Genomic DNA, 15,684 nt, shown 5'->3' on the forward strand with positions numbered 1-15,684 from the left:
CTCTCCTTTATTCCTGGCCACGTTCACGACTTCCCGTGGAATTTTTAGACGTGGTCCGTGCGATTGTCGGGGCCGATTCAATCGACACGCTCGAACATCAAGACGTTTGTCAAAAACGACATTTCATCACCGCAGCTTCGCGCATCGACGAAATCCATCAGTCTGTCACGTCGATCTGAACTGAAATTGCTGCAGGTCACTCACGATGTCTTCTCACGATGTGCGCGATATGCTGGACCTCCCAGGCGATGCTCCACGACCCGCGAAGAAACAGAAGATCGCCGCTCCACGACCGGTTCTGAAGGGCCTTGCGCGTGAAGTACAGAATCTCAGTGGGGATAATCCCATCGCCATTGTTCCAGAGGTCACCGTATTCAAGAAGAGGCGGTTTGCAACTCGGAAACCGGCTGCGAAGTGGGAACTCAAGCCATTCAAGAACTCGGCCAGGAACGAAGACTCTTTGATTCTGCGACATTGGAGGAGGAAGACGGAAGCACCCCCAGCCCCTGTAGCAGAGGATGGAAATGGAGAGCCATCAGCGCCCCAACCTGCCTCGGAAATCGAGGATTCGACATTTGCGAAGTTTAATGTTAAGGTACAGACGCCAAAGTACGACGACGAGCAATACAATACGAAACTCCAGAGCGAGGACTGGTCGAGGGAGGAGACGGATTATCTGATGGACTTAGTGCAGGAGTATGATTTACGATGGCCGGTAATCTGGGACCGTTACGAGTATGAACCTCCAACGCCACAAATGGATGTCGATGTTGCAGTAGGTGCTATCATACCTGCCCAGAAGGTCAGGACTATGGAAGATATGAAGGCCCGGTATTACTCCATTGCTGCGACAATGATGAAGCTCAATAAGCCACCTGAGCTCATGAATGCAGCCGAGTTTAGTTTGCTGGAGCTCATGCACCAGTTCAATCCGAATCAAGAAGCGGCTCGCAAGAAGTTCGCAGAGGCTGCTTTCCATCGGACCAAGGAAGAGGCAAGGGAGGAGGAGAGCTTGCTCTTAGAGCTCAAGCGAATACTGGCACGGTCTGAGAAGCTGACTCAAGAGCGACGAGAGTTGTATTCCCGTCTCGAAGCCCCTCACAGTCAAGGAAACATTGGCGTCTATACCTCCAGTCAGGGTCTCCAACAGCTCCTCCAACAGCTCATGACGGCCGACAAAACTAAGAAGAGGAGATCATTGATGGGTGCCGATGGCATGAGTCCCGCTGGCCCAAGCAATCTACATCAACAAGGCAGTTTTGACCGTCGAGACAGTACTAATCGGGAATCCATGTCCGGACCAAGCGGCAACAATAACAAGAAAGGCCCTTCCCAAGGAATCAGCGAGCGCCGTCAACTCACCGCTGACGAAGAGAAGATGTATGGTGTTAAACATCTTGATCGTATCACAAGCAGCGGACCTGCTTTCCGGCACGAGAAAATCAGCAAGCCAATCACCAGCAAATCTTCGATTCAGCAACAGAAGATTGGAAATGTCCTCACTGAACTTAGGATTTCTCAGAGATTGCGGATGCCGACTGAAGAGGTCGGGAAGCAGTTCGAGATTTTATTGCAGAATATCAATGGTTTACTTGATCAGAGGAAGCTGGCTGACAAGCTGGCTGGGGAGATCAATGTTGCAAAAGCTGTGAAGGCGGAGCGGGAGAAGAAGGGACGGGCTGAGAGAGGAGAGCCGGAACCTGGTGATGAGGATGGTGAGGGTGGTGCTGGAGCCGGAGATGGGCAAATTAAGATGGAGGATGGAGGGAGAGAGAAGAGTGCCGCACCAAGTATCAGAGCTGGCAGTGTGCATAAGAGAAGTGCCAGTGTTATGAGTGGTGTGAGTGACAAGAGCACCAAGCGGCAGAAGAAATAGGGACTCTTTGTAGTGTTAGTTGTGCTGGTATGACCACACATAGTATTATTGACCTCTCGGTCAACGCCATCGCTGTTTCTTCTGCTTTGCCGACCTCATCCATATACTTGCTTCTTTCTCTAGATTGTATTGTGAAGTCGTTGATAATATGCTCCAGGTATTTAGTAAGAAGTGTTCGAAAAGACACGGCTTGCCCCATTCATGTCCAATCATGTTCTGCAGAACCGACTGCGCAACTCCCTCAACCTCAAGCATCTTTGGTTAACAACATCACCTCAATGGTATGCTCGGGATCCAAAAGCAACATATGGCTCATCATATTCACAAACATTAGGAAATCTTGCCCGTTCATAGCCTCCCATCATCTTTCGTTTTGATTCACTAAACATAAACTCGTATTGCTTCGAGCCCGAACGTGATGACCAAGCATTGAGCTCCTTGAGGGCATGTTCAAATTCCCACACCCCAGCTTCCTTCTTAGATACTGATAGCAACCGTGAAATAGAATCGCGGCCAGGGGAAGCAAATAATGAATATGCTGCTGTTGTGTTCAATTGCAACTACTGTGAAAATTCGGCAAAACGGCGTTGGTTATAAAAATGAGCGCGAGTGATTGAAATAAGTTGACTTGTGGAGTAAAAGCTCCAACGGGACAGAAAGGTCAGTGATTGAATGAATATTCATAATTTAAGTCATTTTGTCTTCATGCCTTGTCCAAGCCAGCTTGCCAGGATTAGAGTCCATCTTTCGAGGCTGTGAAGTCTAAACGGATCATAATACTTCGATTAATATCAGGGTTTTGGAATTCTCGTCCTTGGTCTCTGGGAGTTTTGGGATGGATAGTTCCTTCCTATAACATCTGAAAGAATGCAAAAGAAGTTGAAGCTTAGAAGAAGAGTTTCTAAGATCCGGGAAGAAAAGAGACCACATTGTTTCTCTAAACTTTGTAACCATAGGGAGGCTCGAACATGTGCCCAAGGCTCTTCTGCCAATATTCGAGTGCCAGTATTTGGACCACGGCTGGCCACTTCGACTGGTTTTGGGGGAGGGAAGGAGGGAGGTATTTGCTTATATATTTGAGCTCTGCTATTTGCCATTCAGTATGTTCCAAGGAATATCAGTTTCTGAGCATAAGTTTCACTCCGGTCGTCTCTTGTGGGCATTGGATGTTGCCATTGCTCAATGTCGATGCTTGATAGTTGAGGAGTCTGGGGTCCATGGAGGTATTCCAGGAGGCTTTGGCATGATGACTAAACTTGCAAGTCCTCTACAAAGCAATGGTCTTTGCCTCCAACAAGATATGCAGGTTGAGGTGATATGGAATTGAGGCGCCACGACTCCACGCATCATGGTCATACTCTTAAACGCCGAGTTCTTGAGCCAATTTGCCCTGAAACGTTCGAACATAGAATGCACTTGCATCCTGCGAGGAGAACAACAAACTTATAACATCAATTGGCGTCGGTGAGTGGTCGTGTGCACCAATTCCCGTGATACAGGCTCGGATAAATGCTAATAATACGTCGGGAGTCCCAAGGATCTGCATTCAAGAGATGTCAAATTTAGGTTCTCATAGAGATCTCGTCACCAAGCCTGCATGATCTGTGCAGGATGGGTGTGACTGAGGAGCATCATGCATCGGAGATTTGCCTCATGCTCCCCACAGCTATAAAAAGCTTCATTCTCGCAACGGAGAGCAGGATCCAAGCATGACGCTCTCCACGGACCTATGTAGACGCTGAGATTGCCACCGTGGACTGCGTAAACGCTCAAATTCACAGCTTTGCATCGTCTCCGGAGTAGCCTGGCCAATCTTGTCCCCATTCGGGGAGACCTTTGCAAGGGGTCGGGGCGCTTCAATGGATAAACTTCAAGCGCCAGCCTTACAAACCCTCAAGGTTTGTGTTGGTGAGTACCTGCATCAGCGCCTAAAGCCCTCGAGTCGCCAGCCCTCAGCCTCATGACGTCTCCATCACATCGAGGAGACCGTTTGAGATCTCGGCAGCCAAACCATATCTAGGCGCTATTGATGAACCCTTGGTCCCCTGGCGGCGGCCCGGATCTACTCTCCGATGATGCACAGAAGCTGGAGTCTGTGGCAGGCGAGACGCTGTTGTGGCCTTCCCATGCAGATCGTGGAGAGCCGCTCTGCAGGTACAGAGCAAAAATTAAGCTCGAACAGGGCAAGGAGCTAAATTGTGGCAGCCAGCTGCAGGCTTGACCTTGAAGACCGACATGATGGTGTAGCAGGGTGTACTTTGAGTGGAGAGAGATTATGTAGGAAGATGGACGTTGAGGTTTGGCGAGCGTTTAGAGGAAAAGGGGTCGTCGAGTGGAAAGGCGCTTAGACGGCGGCTGTGGCGAGGAATGATTTAATTGGCAAAGTGGAATGTTTCTGTTTCGAGGTTTGAACAATCCCCCGTGTTTGAGATATGTTGCTCGTACAATGCCAGGTCGAACCAGTCCTGGCGTTCTCGATTTGATGAGATGTTTTCCCAAAATCCCCATTCGACGATGGGGGTCAAGGACCGGAGAAAGGGAGAGGCAGCCGCTCCTACGCGGCGCCAGACCTTCCGGACGTGCAATTGAGCGTTGGATGCACGGTTTGCATCCTGTCCCCAAGGAATTGGAACGGTAGTACCGAGTCTCATCGAGCGGCCGACATCTTGGCAACTTAGAGAACGGCTCGGAGTCGTGCCCATCACGTGAGGTAGCCCCTTGCCGCGATGATCGAGATTTGGCGATTGCCCGCCAGGCTATTTTTGGACAATTCTCCGCGTCAAAGGCTGATGCTGCCTCGGCTGGCCGCCCAAACAACATGAAACCGGACGCAAAAGCATATGAGTCGCCCACCAGCGCGCAGAAGTAGGGAAAGTGGATGACTATCGCAGCCCCAGCCCATGCCTGGTGCCTCCCATCCCTGGCGGCTAAAAGTGTGCAACCTCAGAACCAAGCAGTGCGGCACTGTCGCTTGACTGGCTCCCAACAGCGGCCGGGGAAGCACAGGCTCAATCACGAGGCCACGAGAAAATTCAGGCACTCCGCATTATCCCTGCCCAGTGAATCGTGTGAGCGGAACTTGCAGAAGCATCCCCGCGCGTTGGAGAGCCGTCGATGCTATTGGTGCCGTCGCAGCCTTCTCCAACAATCACACATCCAGCACCTCTGCGCAGGATCAACAGAGGCCTATTTCGGGGACGGGTCTGTATGCGGAGGAGGGGCACAAGGAATTCGCGGTTTTGTGAGGTGTGAGGTGTGAGGTGTGAAGTGTGAGGTGTGGAGAGTGAGGTGTGGAAGTGTGCAGTCCAGAGGCCAGACGCAGTGGACGAACCCCAGCCGGGTTGGCCTTTCGAGACACTGCCAACAGGGCCGACCGGGCAGCGCCTTTTGAGGCTGCGCGGAGGAAGGGGAGGCGAGCACGCCGCGCTTAATCGACTCGCATCTTTTTTGTACTTTTTTGCGATGTGCCTCACGCCAGCCAGCCCGGCTCCGGCGGTGATTCGCGGGCAATCTGGCTGTGCACACATCTAGCTTTCCTCCTTTCGGCGAGGAATTCCCACAAACCCGTTTTCTGTTGGCAGATCCGCGGTCCCCTCCGTCGGCCTGGCTCGACTTTCTGGCATCTGCCGGCAGCATTGCTGTACGACGCGTTTTCTTGCCTCGCCCGCACACTGACAGTAGAATTGCTTTTTCCTAGGCGGGCACGTACGCAATGGGTGATGAGTCCCAACTTCCCAACTTCCCAACATCCAAGACTCCCAAGACTGCCAGACTGCCAGACTCCCAAACCCATCGTGCCTGCGACTCGAGAAAAGCAGGCGCCGGAGAAGGCAAGCCCTTGCAGAGCGGGCCATCGCCCAGCGCAAGGTTGTCAAACCGCCCTTCTGGCTCCAAACGCAAACGCTTTTGTGAAATTGTGATTTGTGAGGTTGATGTTGGTTCGATTTCGGTTGCGAGTAGCGGATATGATCCTGGCCCGTAGGCAGCGCTTCAAGCACGGAGGCCGAGACGCAGCTCGGCAAAGCAAATGGGTGTTGACGCTGTAAGCGGGGCGGGCCTGCCCTGGGGTGTCCTCGCCTGTGCATGCATGCCTTTGCCTTTCTGCCGTGATATCTCGTCGTTATTGTGCTGTGTGCTCAAACGGCCAAACGCCCCCGCCCCCTTTCCCCCGCCCTCATCGAATCCCTCGTCCGTCTCCCAGGAACCAGTTTACAGTCGGGATCGCGATTGCGATCTCCCTCCAGAAATTGTCGCCATCCCATACCCTTGGCGATCCTCATGATCTATTCTTGTCACATATCCCTGCCACGGATCCCTTCGTTCGGAGCATTGTTTCAAAGAGACGCAGCCGGGCTTGATGACGGCAAGGGGCACCAGATATCCTCCCCGCCCCTCCTCACCCCATCAAGGTGGGCTTCAACTCGGTTTGCTCATCAGTCATATTCATGCGCACAGGGATTGAAGCGGCAGGAGTCGTGACCAAGTCCAGTACATCCAAAGTGACGCTCCGATCGTAATTACACGACGCGTTTTCATCCGAACAACTGCACCCTGAGGAACTCTAACCATGCCGGCGACGAGGGAAACGGGTGTTAGAACAACGTTGAGCGCCCTAGGCTGACTGGCTGGGAGCACTGCGCTTCTCGGCGCAGATGTGCTTCTGCTGAGTTCTGTGGCACCGCGAACACGAGCCTGGACACAGCCCTTCTTGTGTTGCTCCAGCGTCCGGCTCTGCAGTCAATATCAACTCAACACAGGCGGCCTTGTGTGCAATGTGCGCGTCTTGCTGAAGGTTGGCCCTCGAACTTATTGCAGCCTTGCCCAATCGAGATAACCGCCGACGAAGAGGCAAGAGACGCAGCCAATGGCGCGGCAGAGCAGGGATGGATGGCTCGCGGTAGTACGTCCAGATTGTGATGTGCTTTAAGACGGGCGCGCTGATGCAAGTGCAAAGCGAGCAGCCGCTCAGCTGCTCCTGTCCAGCGATGGCAGAGCGCAGCAGGAGGGAGAGGCAGGTGGGAGGGGGAACGGGCAAAGCGTGAAGCTACGTCTGGCTGTCGTTGAGGAACCCTGGTCTGCCGGCGCCAGGCTGGGAAGCCTTCCCATCTCTCCGGACTGCTGTAAGAGCACAAACGTGCCATATGCACCTCATCTGCTCCTGCTCCCGCCCAGCGATCCCGCGGACTGGCTCTCTTCCCCCCTCTCACTTGCTGGCCTGCTGCGTAGTGGTGATAGTGCTGATGTGCGGAGAGACAAGGCTGGAAAATGCCCTGAGAATGGCCCCCGGCCCGTGTGACTTCCCAGATCCAGCATGCGTGAAACCAACGATCGCCACGGCACACGCCTTGCAATCTTTGGACCCTCGCCGTGGCAGCCTCGATGAATAATTGATACCGTGCAAGCATACAAGCTGGACGCATGCGGGCTGGTGTCTGACGCAGCGGGGGCCGTAAGCTGAACCGCCAGGGGCCTTAGCGACGTGGTCCCGCAATAGGCGCGCGATATGGCTCCGTGCCAGGAGGGCACAGCACCCACCCCATGACGACTGAACCACAGGCGAGCGTCAATATATTGGCAGCAGCCCCAAACGGCGAGCATTCTTTGCGTCGTCCGTTACCAAGCCACTGGGTCTGCGTGCGTCCTTCCCTCCTCGCCTTCCATCAGGTCCACCTCCACTCCACTCCACTCCAGACCAGTCCTGTCCTGTCCTGTCCTGTCCTGTCCTGTCCTGTCCTGTCCAGTGCAGTCCCAGTGCAAGTCAATATTCGCAATCCCAGCAGAGGATCCGTCTGCATTTAGTTCTATCGATCGCGGCCGACCAGGAATCGATTCGAGTTACACGCGTTTGCAGCACTGACTCGGGTGCAGCTGGGCGGGGGAAAACAAAGTTGAACGAGACGAAAGCATAGACGATTTGGCCGGTCCCTCGTCCTTTTTCTAATTCTGTCACAACTGTGCCACGTGAACTCACGGGGAAACTTCTAAAGCTCACTGATCAGCTTACGACCTAACGGAATCTGCATTTATCCACCAAGGGACGTATGCCGAAGGCGGCGTGAAACTCACCTGAAGGCAGTCCTCAATGCCAGTTTGTCGACGTTCCTGGATCAATTCATTGTTACGCAAGGCGCGCCAGTTCGGATCAACCGCCTCAACGCAACCCCACGACGGCGGATTTTAGTCCAGTGACCGTAGCACGAGGCCCATGAGACACAAACTTGCAGGGACTTCCTTTCACGGCCTTATTGTGGATCAGATAACATCATTGCCCATCATCCTCTTGTCCTAGTATATTCAGGCCCAGCCGTCCAGGATTGAGACTTCAATCGTTGAAGAGAGATAGTGCCGGAAACTCCGAGAAACGAGAATCTAGAAGAACAGGAGGAGGAATCGTTGGATTGAGGGGAACGCGAGCCAACCAAGCTGAAAAGTGAGCAGTTGCACCAAGAACGGGATCAAAGAGAGTGGTTGAGAGGTACTTGGGAGTTTTGAGTTGGAACCGACAAAAAAGAAGAATTGTGCAAGAAGTTGACGACATCGAAGAAAGTTGCTCTCGCTTGATCAGTCTTAGGAAATCAGGAAAGAGTTTCCGTACTGGAGCCAACCCACGATTCACTCTCGAGGGTCATATTCGACTTCTGGAAAAGCACTCCTCCCGACCAGGTGGAATTTCGAAGTGAGAAGGCTAGGGCCGCCTGTTGTCGTGATTTATTTTCGTCCTCGTCTGAGGGGAGGGGAGGTTAGCAGAAGTCTTGGAAGTGCCTCGCGACGAGGCTCTGTTTGTCCAAAACAACCGTCAACACGGCGACACACAAGAGTCCGCTGGGAAGCCTGGGCTTTGTCAGTCTAGCCAGGGAAGTATTAGGCACTACCTTGGTGACGGCCAAATTCGCTGGGGACGCTCCTTCTACATTCCAGATGGCTACGGCAGCTGGCTTGGGGGGAGAGGAATCACCAACGTCTCGATTCACCGCGGTAAACGGAAAGGAGCAACCAGGCCCATCGATCGGGATGAATGGAAACAATGGCTCCAGGAGAGGTTCTGATGAAAGGTCGAATGGTAAACCGAGGATTTCTCCCCCTGGTCAGGAAAAATTGACCATCACCACGACCACGACTCAGAGGGAAGATTGGATTGCGCCTCAAAATATAGACAGGCACCCTTATCAGCCTCCTGGCCCATACACCGAGAGTGAAGTTTCACACAAGCGTAAGAGATCAGGCTCAATCGACCAGAACTCATCGTCTGCCAATTCGTACCACAGTCATGCTTTGCCATCTTCTACCAAACAAACACCGACCACTGCAACCACGGAGTCAGATGGACCCCGAGAAGAGGCTCTTCGTGCCCCACCACACTCGGATCCACGCCAATCTTATGGATCTGACGCTCAATTCAGACAGTTTATAGCTTCTGAAGATAACCAGGAATCTGCTGCAGGAAGCGATATCTGGCATTCTCGTCAATACTCTCAACAGGGGCATCTCACGTCAGATGAACATATCGGAGAGGTATTGCAGAGAGCCTCCCAGAGCATGGATGCTCAACGTGAATATGGTAGTCCTCCTGATGATGACAGATCTGCCAATCCGTACAGTGGGTATGGAAATGACAGACGGGAAATGTCTGCACAATCCGATCCGAAAAAACGGAAGAGAAACTTCAGCAACCGAACCAAAACGGGTTGCATGACATGCCGCCGACGTAAGAAGAAGTGTGACGAGAATAGGCCCGAGTGTGAGTGGCGTCAATTACAAATCGGCTCATGATTTTGATGAGCACATGAATGCTAATGATGAAAATAGGCAACAACTGCCTGAGGGGTGGGTTTGTCTGCTCGGGCTATCAACAACGAGGCCAATGGCCCAAGACAGAACAAAAGCAAGCACCAATTCCTCTTCAGTCAAAGACGGAGTACGAGAATTCTCCCTACACTCAGTCATCGCCCTATTCGTCTCACCTGGGACACCCTCGACGAGAACCACTCCCGGGATATCGTGGCCAAACCTTGCGGGTAGATCCTCAGCACGGGCGACCAATAAGCCTGGATGACGATCAGCCTAGTGCTTCAACAATCCCAAGTGCCTCGGTGGCCAGTCCTGAGAACAGCAGGTTGTCTGCAATTTCTTATGCCCAGCAAACGCCAACCCCAATAACTGCAGTCAGCACTGCTTACCCGGATCGGCAGCTCAAGAACGCCTACGAACGTATAGGTCCTTTACACGATCTCACCAGGCAAGAGCCAAGGCCAGATTCGGAAAGTGGCACACCACAGTCCGCGTCTTCCAACCTGCCGCAGATTTTGCATCCTCAGATGCATTCCGAAAGCCCTCATACCAACCCTCAGGTTGCGGCACAATTGGCATTATCGAATCTTGCTTCGACATCCCGGCAACGAACGCAGAAGGAAGAAATGCTTGCAGGCCGCCACTACTTCCCATTCGACAAGGAGCTAGTCCTTGAGCGGGAGCGCTGCAATGGAGCTTGCTGGAGGTTCAACAGCAGCACCAATCCCAACAACGGTGTATCCCCTGAAGAGCGTGCGCGCCTTTTTAGAGATATCCTGCAACCCCGCGAGCATGTCATCTCACCAACGCAAGCTTCGCCTGTCACTCCGGTGGGCCGTGTAGGCGACAATGTCGTTGTCGAGGCGCCTTTCAATTGTGATTATGGCTACAATATCAGCATTGGGCAAGATGTGGCCATCGGAAAGAACTGTACCATTCTCGATACCTGCGAGGTTAAGATTGGTGACAGATGCAACATTGGACCGAATGTCAATATCTACACAGCCACACTACCAGTTGATCCAAAGAGGAGGCTGGGTTCTCGAGGACCAAACCTGGGCCGGAAAATTACCATTGACAGCGACTGCTGGATTGGTGGTGGTGTTACCATTCTGCCGGGGCGGACAATCGGCAAGGGTAGTACCGTGGGAGCGGGCTCAATCGTTACGAGGGTACGTTCGTTGTGTGCTATCCTTGCCACCCTCCCTTGAATCCCCGACTTGCTGGTTTTTTCCTCGTCAAGAACTTTTTGCTGACTGCCTCAATCCAGGACGTCCCACCATACACTGTTGTCTGCGGAAATCCCGCCAGAGTGATTCGAGGCATATCCACCTCATGAAAGATAAAGCCACTGTTTACTTTCTCAACACAAACACCCGTTTGCATCAATACAATCTTTATTACTGCCAACGAGTTTCCTTAATATACCCCGACTGCTCACGGATGTCATTCTACTGTCTCGATTACGGAATAGCTTGTACACTGCTTGGTCTCTTTTCTGGGAGGGCGTTACTTTTGCATAGCGTTGATTTATTTATACCATGGGTCGCTAGCTTTCAATTGGATTGGCCCATTTCTCATGTATTTACCTCTGCGGAAGGAAAAGATGCGTACACGAAGGAATTAGATGATTGCCGAGGGGCTCTGGTAGCTCTAATTGGGCTCTCTGGCGCTGCTTGTTCAGCAGCGTCTGTAATTATATTTCAAGGCCGGAGAGGCAAAAAGTCAAAATTTGAACTGTTGGCTCATAAGGCTGATGGACAGTTTTCGGTGTCGTGCAGAGTATGATTCTCTTCTACTGACGAGGGTATACAATGATTAAATACTCCGGAGACCGACGATGCGAGCATGTCAATCGGATGATGTGAGTCCGGTAGATTGATGCAGATTTCATCCACATCCAACCTAGATTCAGGGGCTGCTCCTTCCTCAACCTGACTCGTCGCCTCACAGTCCACATCTGGACTCCTCACTGACCTTCAATATAACAACCAACTTCCCACATTCGGCCATTTCAAGCATCAATTGATGACGTATTCATGGGCAGGTTAGGTTTAGTCGAGTGAAAGGCATGTGAGATTGGATCTCTTGGTGAGGTTGGTTTGTGTGAAACGGTCACACTGCAGCGAGAATGCTGTGTTCGGAGCGCCACCAAGTGAGACGTTCTCACACAAGACGCACCCGCACACCTCGTGGCCTCTTGGGGAGGGATTGTACCAGCGGCCAGGTTTTGCTTCGATTCTCGGACTTCACACTTCACACTCCACACCTCACACCTCATATTCACCTGAGCTTGTGGCCCTACCCCCTGAAAACAACAACTGCGGACCAGCGAATCGCGGTCTGGTCTGATTCATGTGATGTGGCCGTCGACATACGCAAGCCTCTGGCGGCAGCAATTCTCCTTCTCTGTTGGCCAGAAATGTTTCGGCGGGCGTGCAGCGATTGTTTCAAGAGGAAGAAAATCTTGCATCCCCTGTCTGTGGGGCGGGCGGGAGCTTGGATGCGGAGTCGGTCCAGTTCATCCCAATTACGAGTCAACTACGGGTAAGGGGAAAGATCAACATCGTGGCTGAGGGTCTGATGTAGCACTGCGGACATCAGCGGACGCGAGCGGACATCACCGGACAGCGGGAGTTTTGGAGTTGTGCTCTGGAGTTGTGTTTGGAGTTGTCAGTTGGATTCAATGCCTGGCTCGGAATCTGCGCAGCAAAAGTATCGAGGTTTCTGTGCAGGTGAGGTGAGGTGGTGAGGTGGTGAGGTGAGCCAGTGCTCGCTCGTGCTCACAGAAAATACTCGTGTTGAGCAGTGCTGTGAGGATCGTCGTCCGTGGAGCAGGGGGTGGGAGGAGGAGCACGACTGCGTGCACGGGCCAGAATGCAGGAACGGGAGCAAAAAAAGCTGAGATGGAGCCAACCAGCAGGGCAGGGCATGGGCAGGGCGGCATGCCCGCGTGCTGTGTGCTACGTGCCATTGGGTGGCTGGCCCCCGCCCCTGAGCTAAAACGGGACGCGAAGAAAAAAAACACAGGTGGCGTGGTGGGGCAACGCCGTCCTCGCCAATCCAGTCCGAACCCCGGCCTCGAACCCGACCCCCGACCCCTCCTGGCTTCCCCTGCATGCCAGCCAGCTTGGTGAATTCGTTTTGACACTTCACTCCACTCCACTCTACTGATCTTCCTGTCGTCCTGCTCTTCCTACTCTTCTTCAACAACAACATTCCTTTCCCACACCTTCGCTTTGGTCGACGGCGTGCTGTACATTCATTCCTTCGGACAACCACCTTCTTCTAAGTTACCATTCTCATTCCCTTCTGCAGGACACAAACACACAATTGCACCACCACCACCACAACCACCACCACCATCCATCGCCAGACGATCCAACGAATTTCTCTTTTCAGACAATTACCGAGCATTGGAGGACTTGCCCTGTACCGCTCTCAATTCGAACATTATCACGCGCATCATGAAGTCAACAATCCTTGTCCTTTCGTCTCTCCTGGCTTCCACTGCCATTGCCCAACCCCACCACCAGCACAATGCGAGGCATCACCACAACAAACGCGCTGAGGAAGTAGTATGGGTCACTGACTGGGTCACCGAATACACGACTGTTGATACCACTACTACTGTCTGGGTATCCGAGGGTTATGTTGCTCCCACGACTTCCTCCTCCACGCCGTCTTCCTCTTCCGGAATCCCTGCTCAGTTTTTCGAGGGTGGAAACCGGCCAGCGAGTCCATCGGCAACATCAACATCAACACCCATCCATATTGCACCAATCCCGGCTTCTCCATACACCCCTCCAACAACAACCTCAATAGCCGTTGGGGTTACTCCTGCTCCAACTCCCAGCTCGACGATAGAGGCCCCTGCCTACGTTGCTCCAGTGTACACCCCACCCGCGGAAACTAGCGCTGCTGCGGCTCCTGCTGCCTCGAGCCCCTCCTCCTCTGACTCCTCAGGCGGCACATGCTCATCGGGCAGCCCATGCCAAGGAGACATGACTTATTATGAGGCGGGTCTTGGAGCATGCGGATTAACGAATAATGGAACAACTGATAAGGTCGTTGCTCTCCCGCATGTTTTGATGGGTCCTCTTTCAAACACCAACCCATACTGCGGAAAGACCATCACAATCAAATGTCCATCAACTGGCAAGACCACTACTGCTACTGTTGTTGACAAGTGCATGGGGTGCAACGACTACGCGATCGATCTCTCGAACGCGGCCTTCCTGGACCTCGATGAGCTCGCAATAGGTCGTACCAATGCCACTTGGTGGTTCAACTAGGTCCTTCTGCTTCGCAGAGTCGATCTCTCAGCACCGATGTCGCTAGTCGATGATCACGAGTCTCTTTGGCCATGTTCATTCAAAGCATAGGATTGGGAGGCTGCACGTAGACGGCGTCACAACAAATTGGAAATCACATAGCATCATGATGATTAGATGAGGTGCCAGGAGCACATTTCAAAGACGTCGATGATCTCTTCATGAGTTAGACCTTCTTGTATATATTTAGACCTTGATGTTTGCACTTTGCAATACATTCGGTAGCATCTGATCTTCTTCTCGCTAAACCAGGAAATGTGTCTACTCCAGGAACTTGTGTCTGGACTGTAATGGAGAAGCTAGAAGCAAGAACTTCAAACGAGCGTGACAAGAGGATAGGTCCAGGCTTTCATGGATAGGCTGGACACGCACAGCATTCCTTACTTCCCGGAATGTGTTGCTGGCACGGTCCCTTTGCCCCTCAATCTATCATCAACCCTCACCCCGCAACCCCTCGGGCGTCCAACGGGCACCAGCTCAAACCAACAACATGTGTTCTAGTCCTCCCACGAATGTAACCTGCCCAGTCACGAAGTTGTACGCTAATGTGAGGCTGTTCGCGAAGGGCGTATGCCACCGGGGAATAACCTCACATCAGCCACTGGCCAAGTTAGTAGTTAGTCTAATTAGTACGCAAACTATAGAGTAATGGTGAAGCTTTCCTAATACTTCGCATCTCCCACGTTAATTTTAAGCTTGATTCTTCTATCCTTTACTATTTTTATAGTGTAGATAAGTAGCTAGATTGAATTTACACTTACTCCTACATACCACTTTTTGGGAAGGTGCTAAATGAGAATAGCCTCACATTTGTGACTGACATATGCTAGTCAAGAATAGACTTATATACCTTACTAGTATAGTACGTGGGATTTGTGACCGGCCTATGCCAACTGGAATAATAAGACCTTCATGACTGGTATACGCCATTCGTGAATAGCCTCAATTCATCACTAGCATACGTACTATTCGCGAATGGGAGGATATTCGTGGTTGGACTAGAACAGATGGCGCACTGCAGCCTCATTCACAGCGTCAAGAGCGGGCTCGCTTCCGTCAAATCTGGCATATCAGAACTACGAAAGCTATCGTCGAGCAAGTTCCCGGACAAGGAGTTTTTGGAGGGGCGAGGTAACACTGTTCTCACAGTATTTTCCCTCAAAAACGAGAAGGAAGGAGATAACTGACGAAATCAAATCAAAGAACCGATCAAGATGGCCCAGACGACTTGCGTATCATGACAAGAAAGGACAGGTTGATGACCGAGTATCTAGGCCAAGAACTCTACCTCAACAGAGTCCGACTGGCCTTGGCCTTCCCAAGGCAATCCTCCAATACCCGAGCAAGTAATGGGAAGTTCAGATAGGCGGTGCTCGACGGGATGAATGGTGTCCTTGATTCTGTCAAAGAGGCAATCGGAAAGAGGGAACTAGAAAATCGGTAGGCTATTATAAAATCCAGCTTTTCATGATGGGGACTGACAGATGAAAGGTCGATCCATGTCCAGTATTAGGACCTCAGCTGCACAATACATATTCAGGTACAATATTGCTCTGCTGCCCTGAGATTTCCGTGGTACCGCACGGAGACTGGCCTTGCCATCCTCACAAGCGTGCCCTCTGCTTATGACCCAGAATTTGTGAAAGGGGACCAGAATCAGCGGCTGTTTTATTGTATGAGGTGGAC

At 52.2% G+C, this 15,684-nt stretch overlaps 4 protein-coding genes across 4 annotated transcripts; 3 read left to right on the plus strand and 1 right to left on the minus strand.

The window, feature by feature from the left end:
- Nucleotides 1-103: 103 nt before the first annotated feature.
- Nucleotides 104-1,968, plus strand: K444DRAFT_615411 (uncharacterized protein). The gene has a single exon (XM_024880724.1). The coding sequence runs from the start codon at nt 206-208 to the stop codon at nt 1,874-1,876; it is 1,671 nt and encodes a 556-aa protein (XP_024733867.1). The 5' UTR covers nt 104-205; the 3' UTR covers nt 1,877-1,968.
- A 7,441-nt stretch (nt 1,969-9,409) lies between these two features.
- On the plus strand, nt 9,410-11,335 carry K444DRAFT_40871 (trimeric LpxA-like protein). The gene has a single exon (XM_024872594.1). It carries the CDS (start codon nt 9,664-9,666, stop codon nt 10,873-10,875), a length of 1,212 nt encoding a protein of 403 aa, XP_024733868.1. The 5' UTR covers nt 9,410-9,663; the 3' UTR covers nt 10,876-11,335.
- A 941-nt stretch (nt 11,336-12,276) lies between these two features.
- Nucleotides 12,277-13,007, minus strand: K444DRAFT_40849 (uncharacterized protein). The gene has a single exon (XM_024872591.1). It carries the CDS (start codon nt 12,881-12,883, stop codon nt 12,338-12,340), a length of 546 nt encoding a protein of 181 aa, XP_024733869.1. The 5' UTR covers nt 12,884-13,007; the 3' UTR covers nt 12,277-12,337.
- A 661-nt stretch (nt 13,008-13,668) lies between these two features.
- Nucleotides 13,669-13,959, plus strand: K444DRAFT_644680 (uncharacterized protein; the record flags this gene model as incomplete). The annotated part of the gene is made up of 1 exon (XM_024884992.1): nt 13,669-13,959. One exon carries the CDS (start codon nt 13,669-13,671, stop codon nt 13,957-13,959), a length of 291 nt encoding a protein of 96 aa, XP_024733870.1.
- Between the last annotated feature and the right edge of the window lie 1,725 nt (nt 13,960-15,684).

Source organism: Hyaloscypha bicolor (genome assembly GCF_002865645.1).
Source record: "Hyaloscypha bicolor E unplaced genomic scaffold K444scaffold_117, whole genome shotgun sequence".
Classification (NCBI taxonomy): Eukaryota; Fungi; Ascomycota; class Leotiomycetes; order Helotiales; family Hyaloscyphaceae; genus Hyaloscypha; species Hyaloscypha bicolor.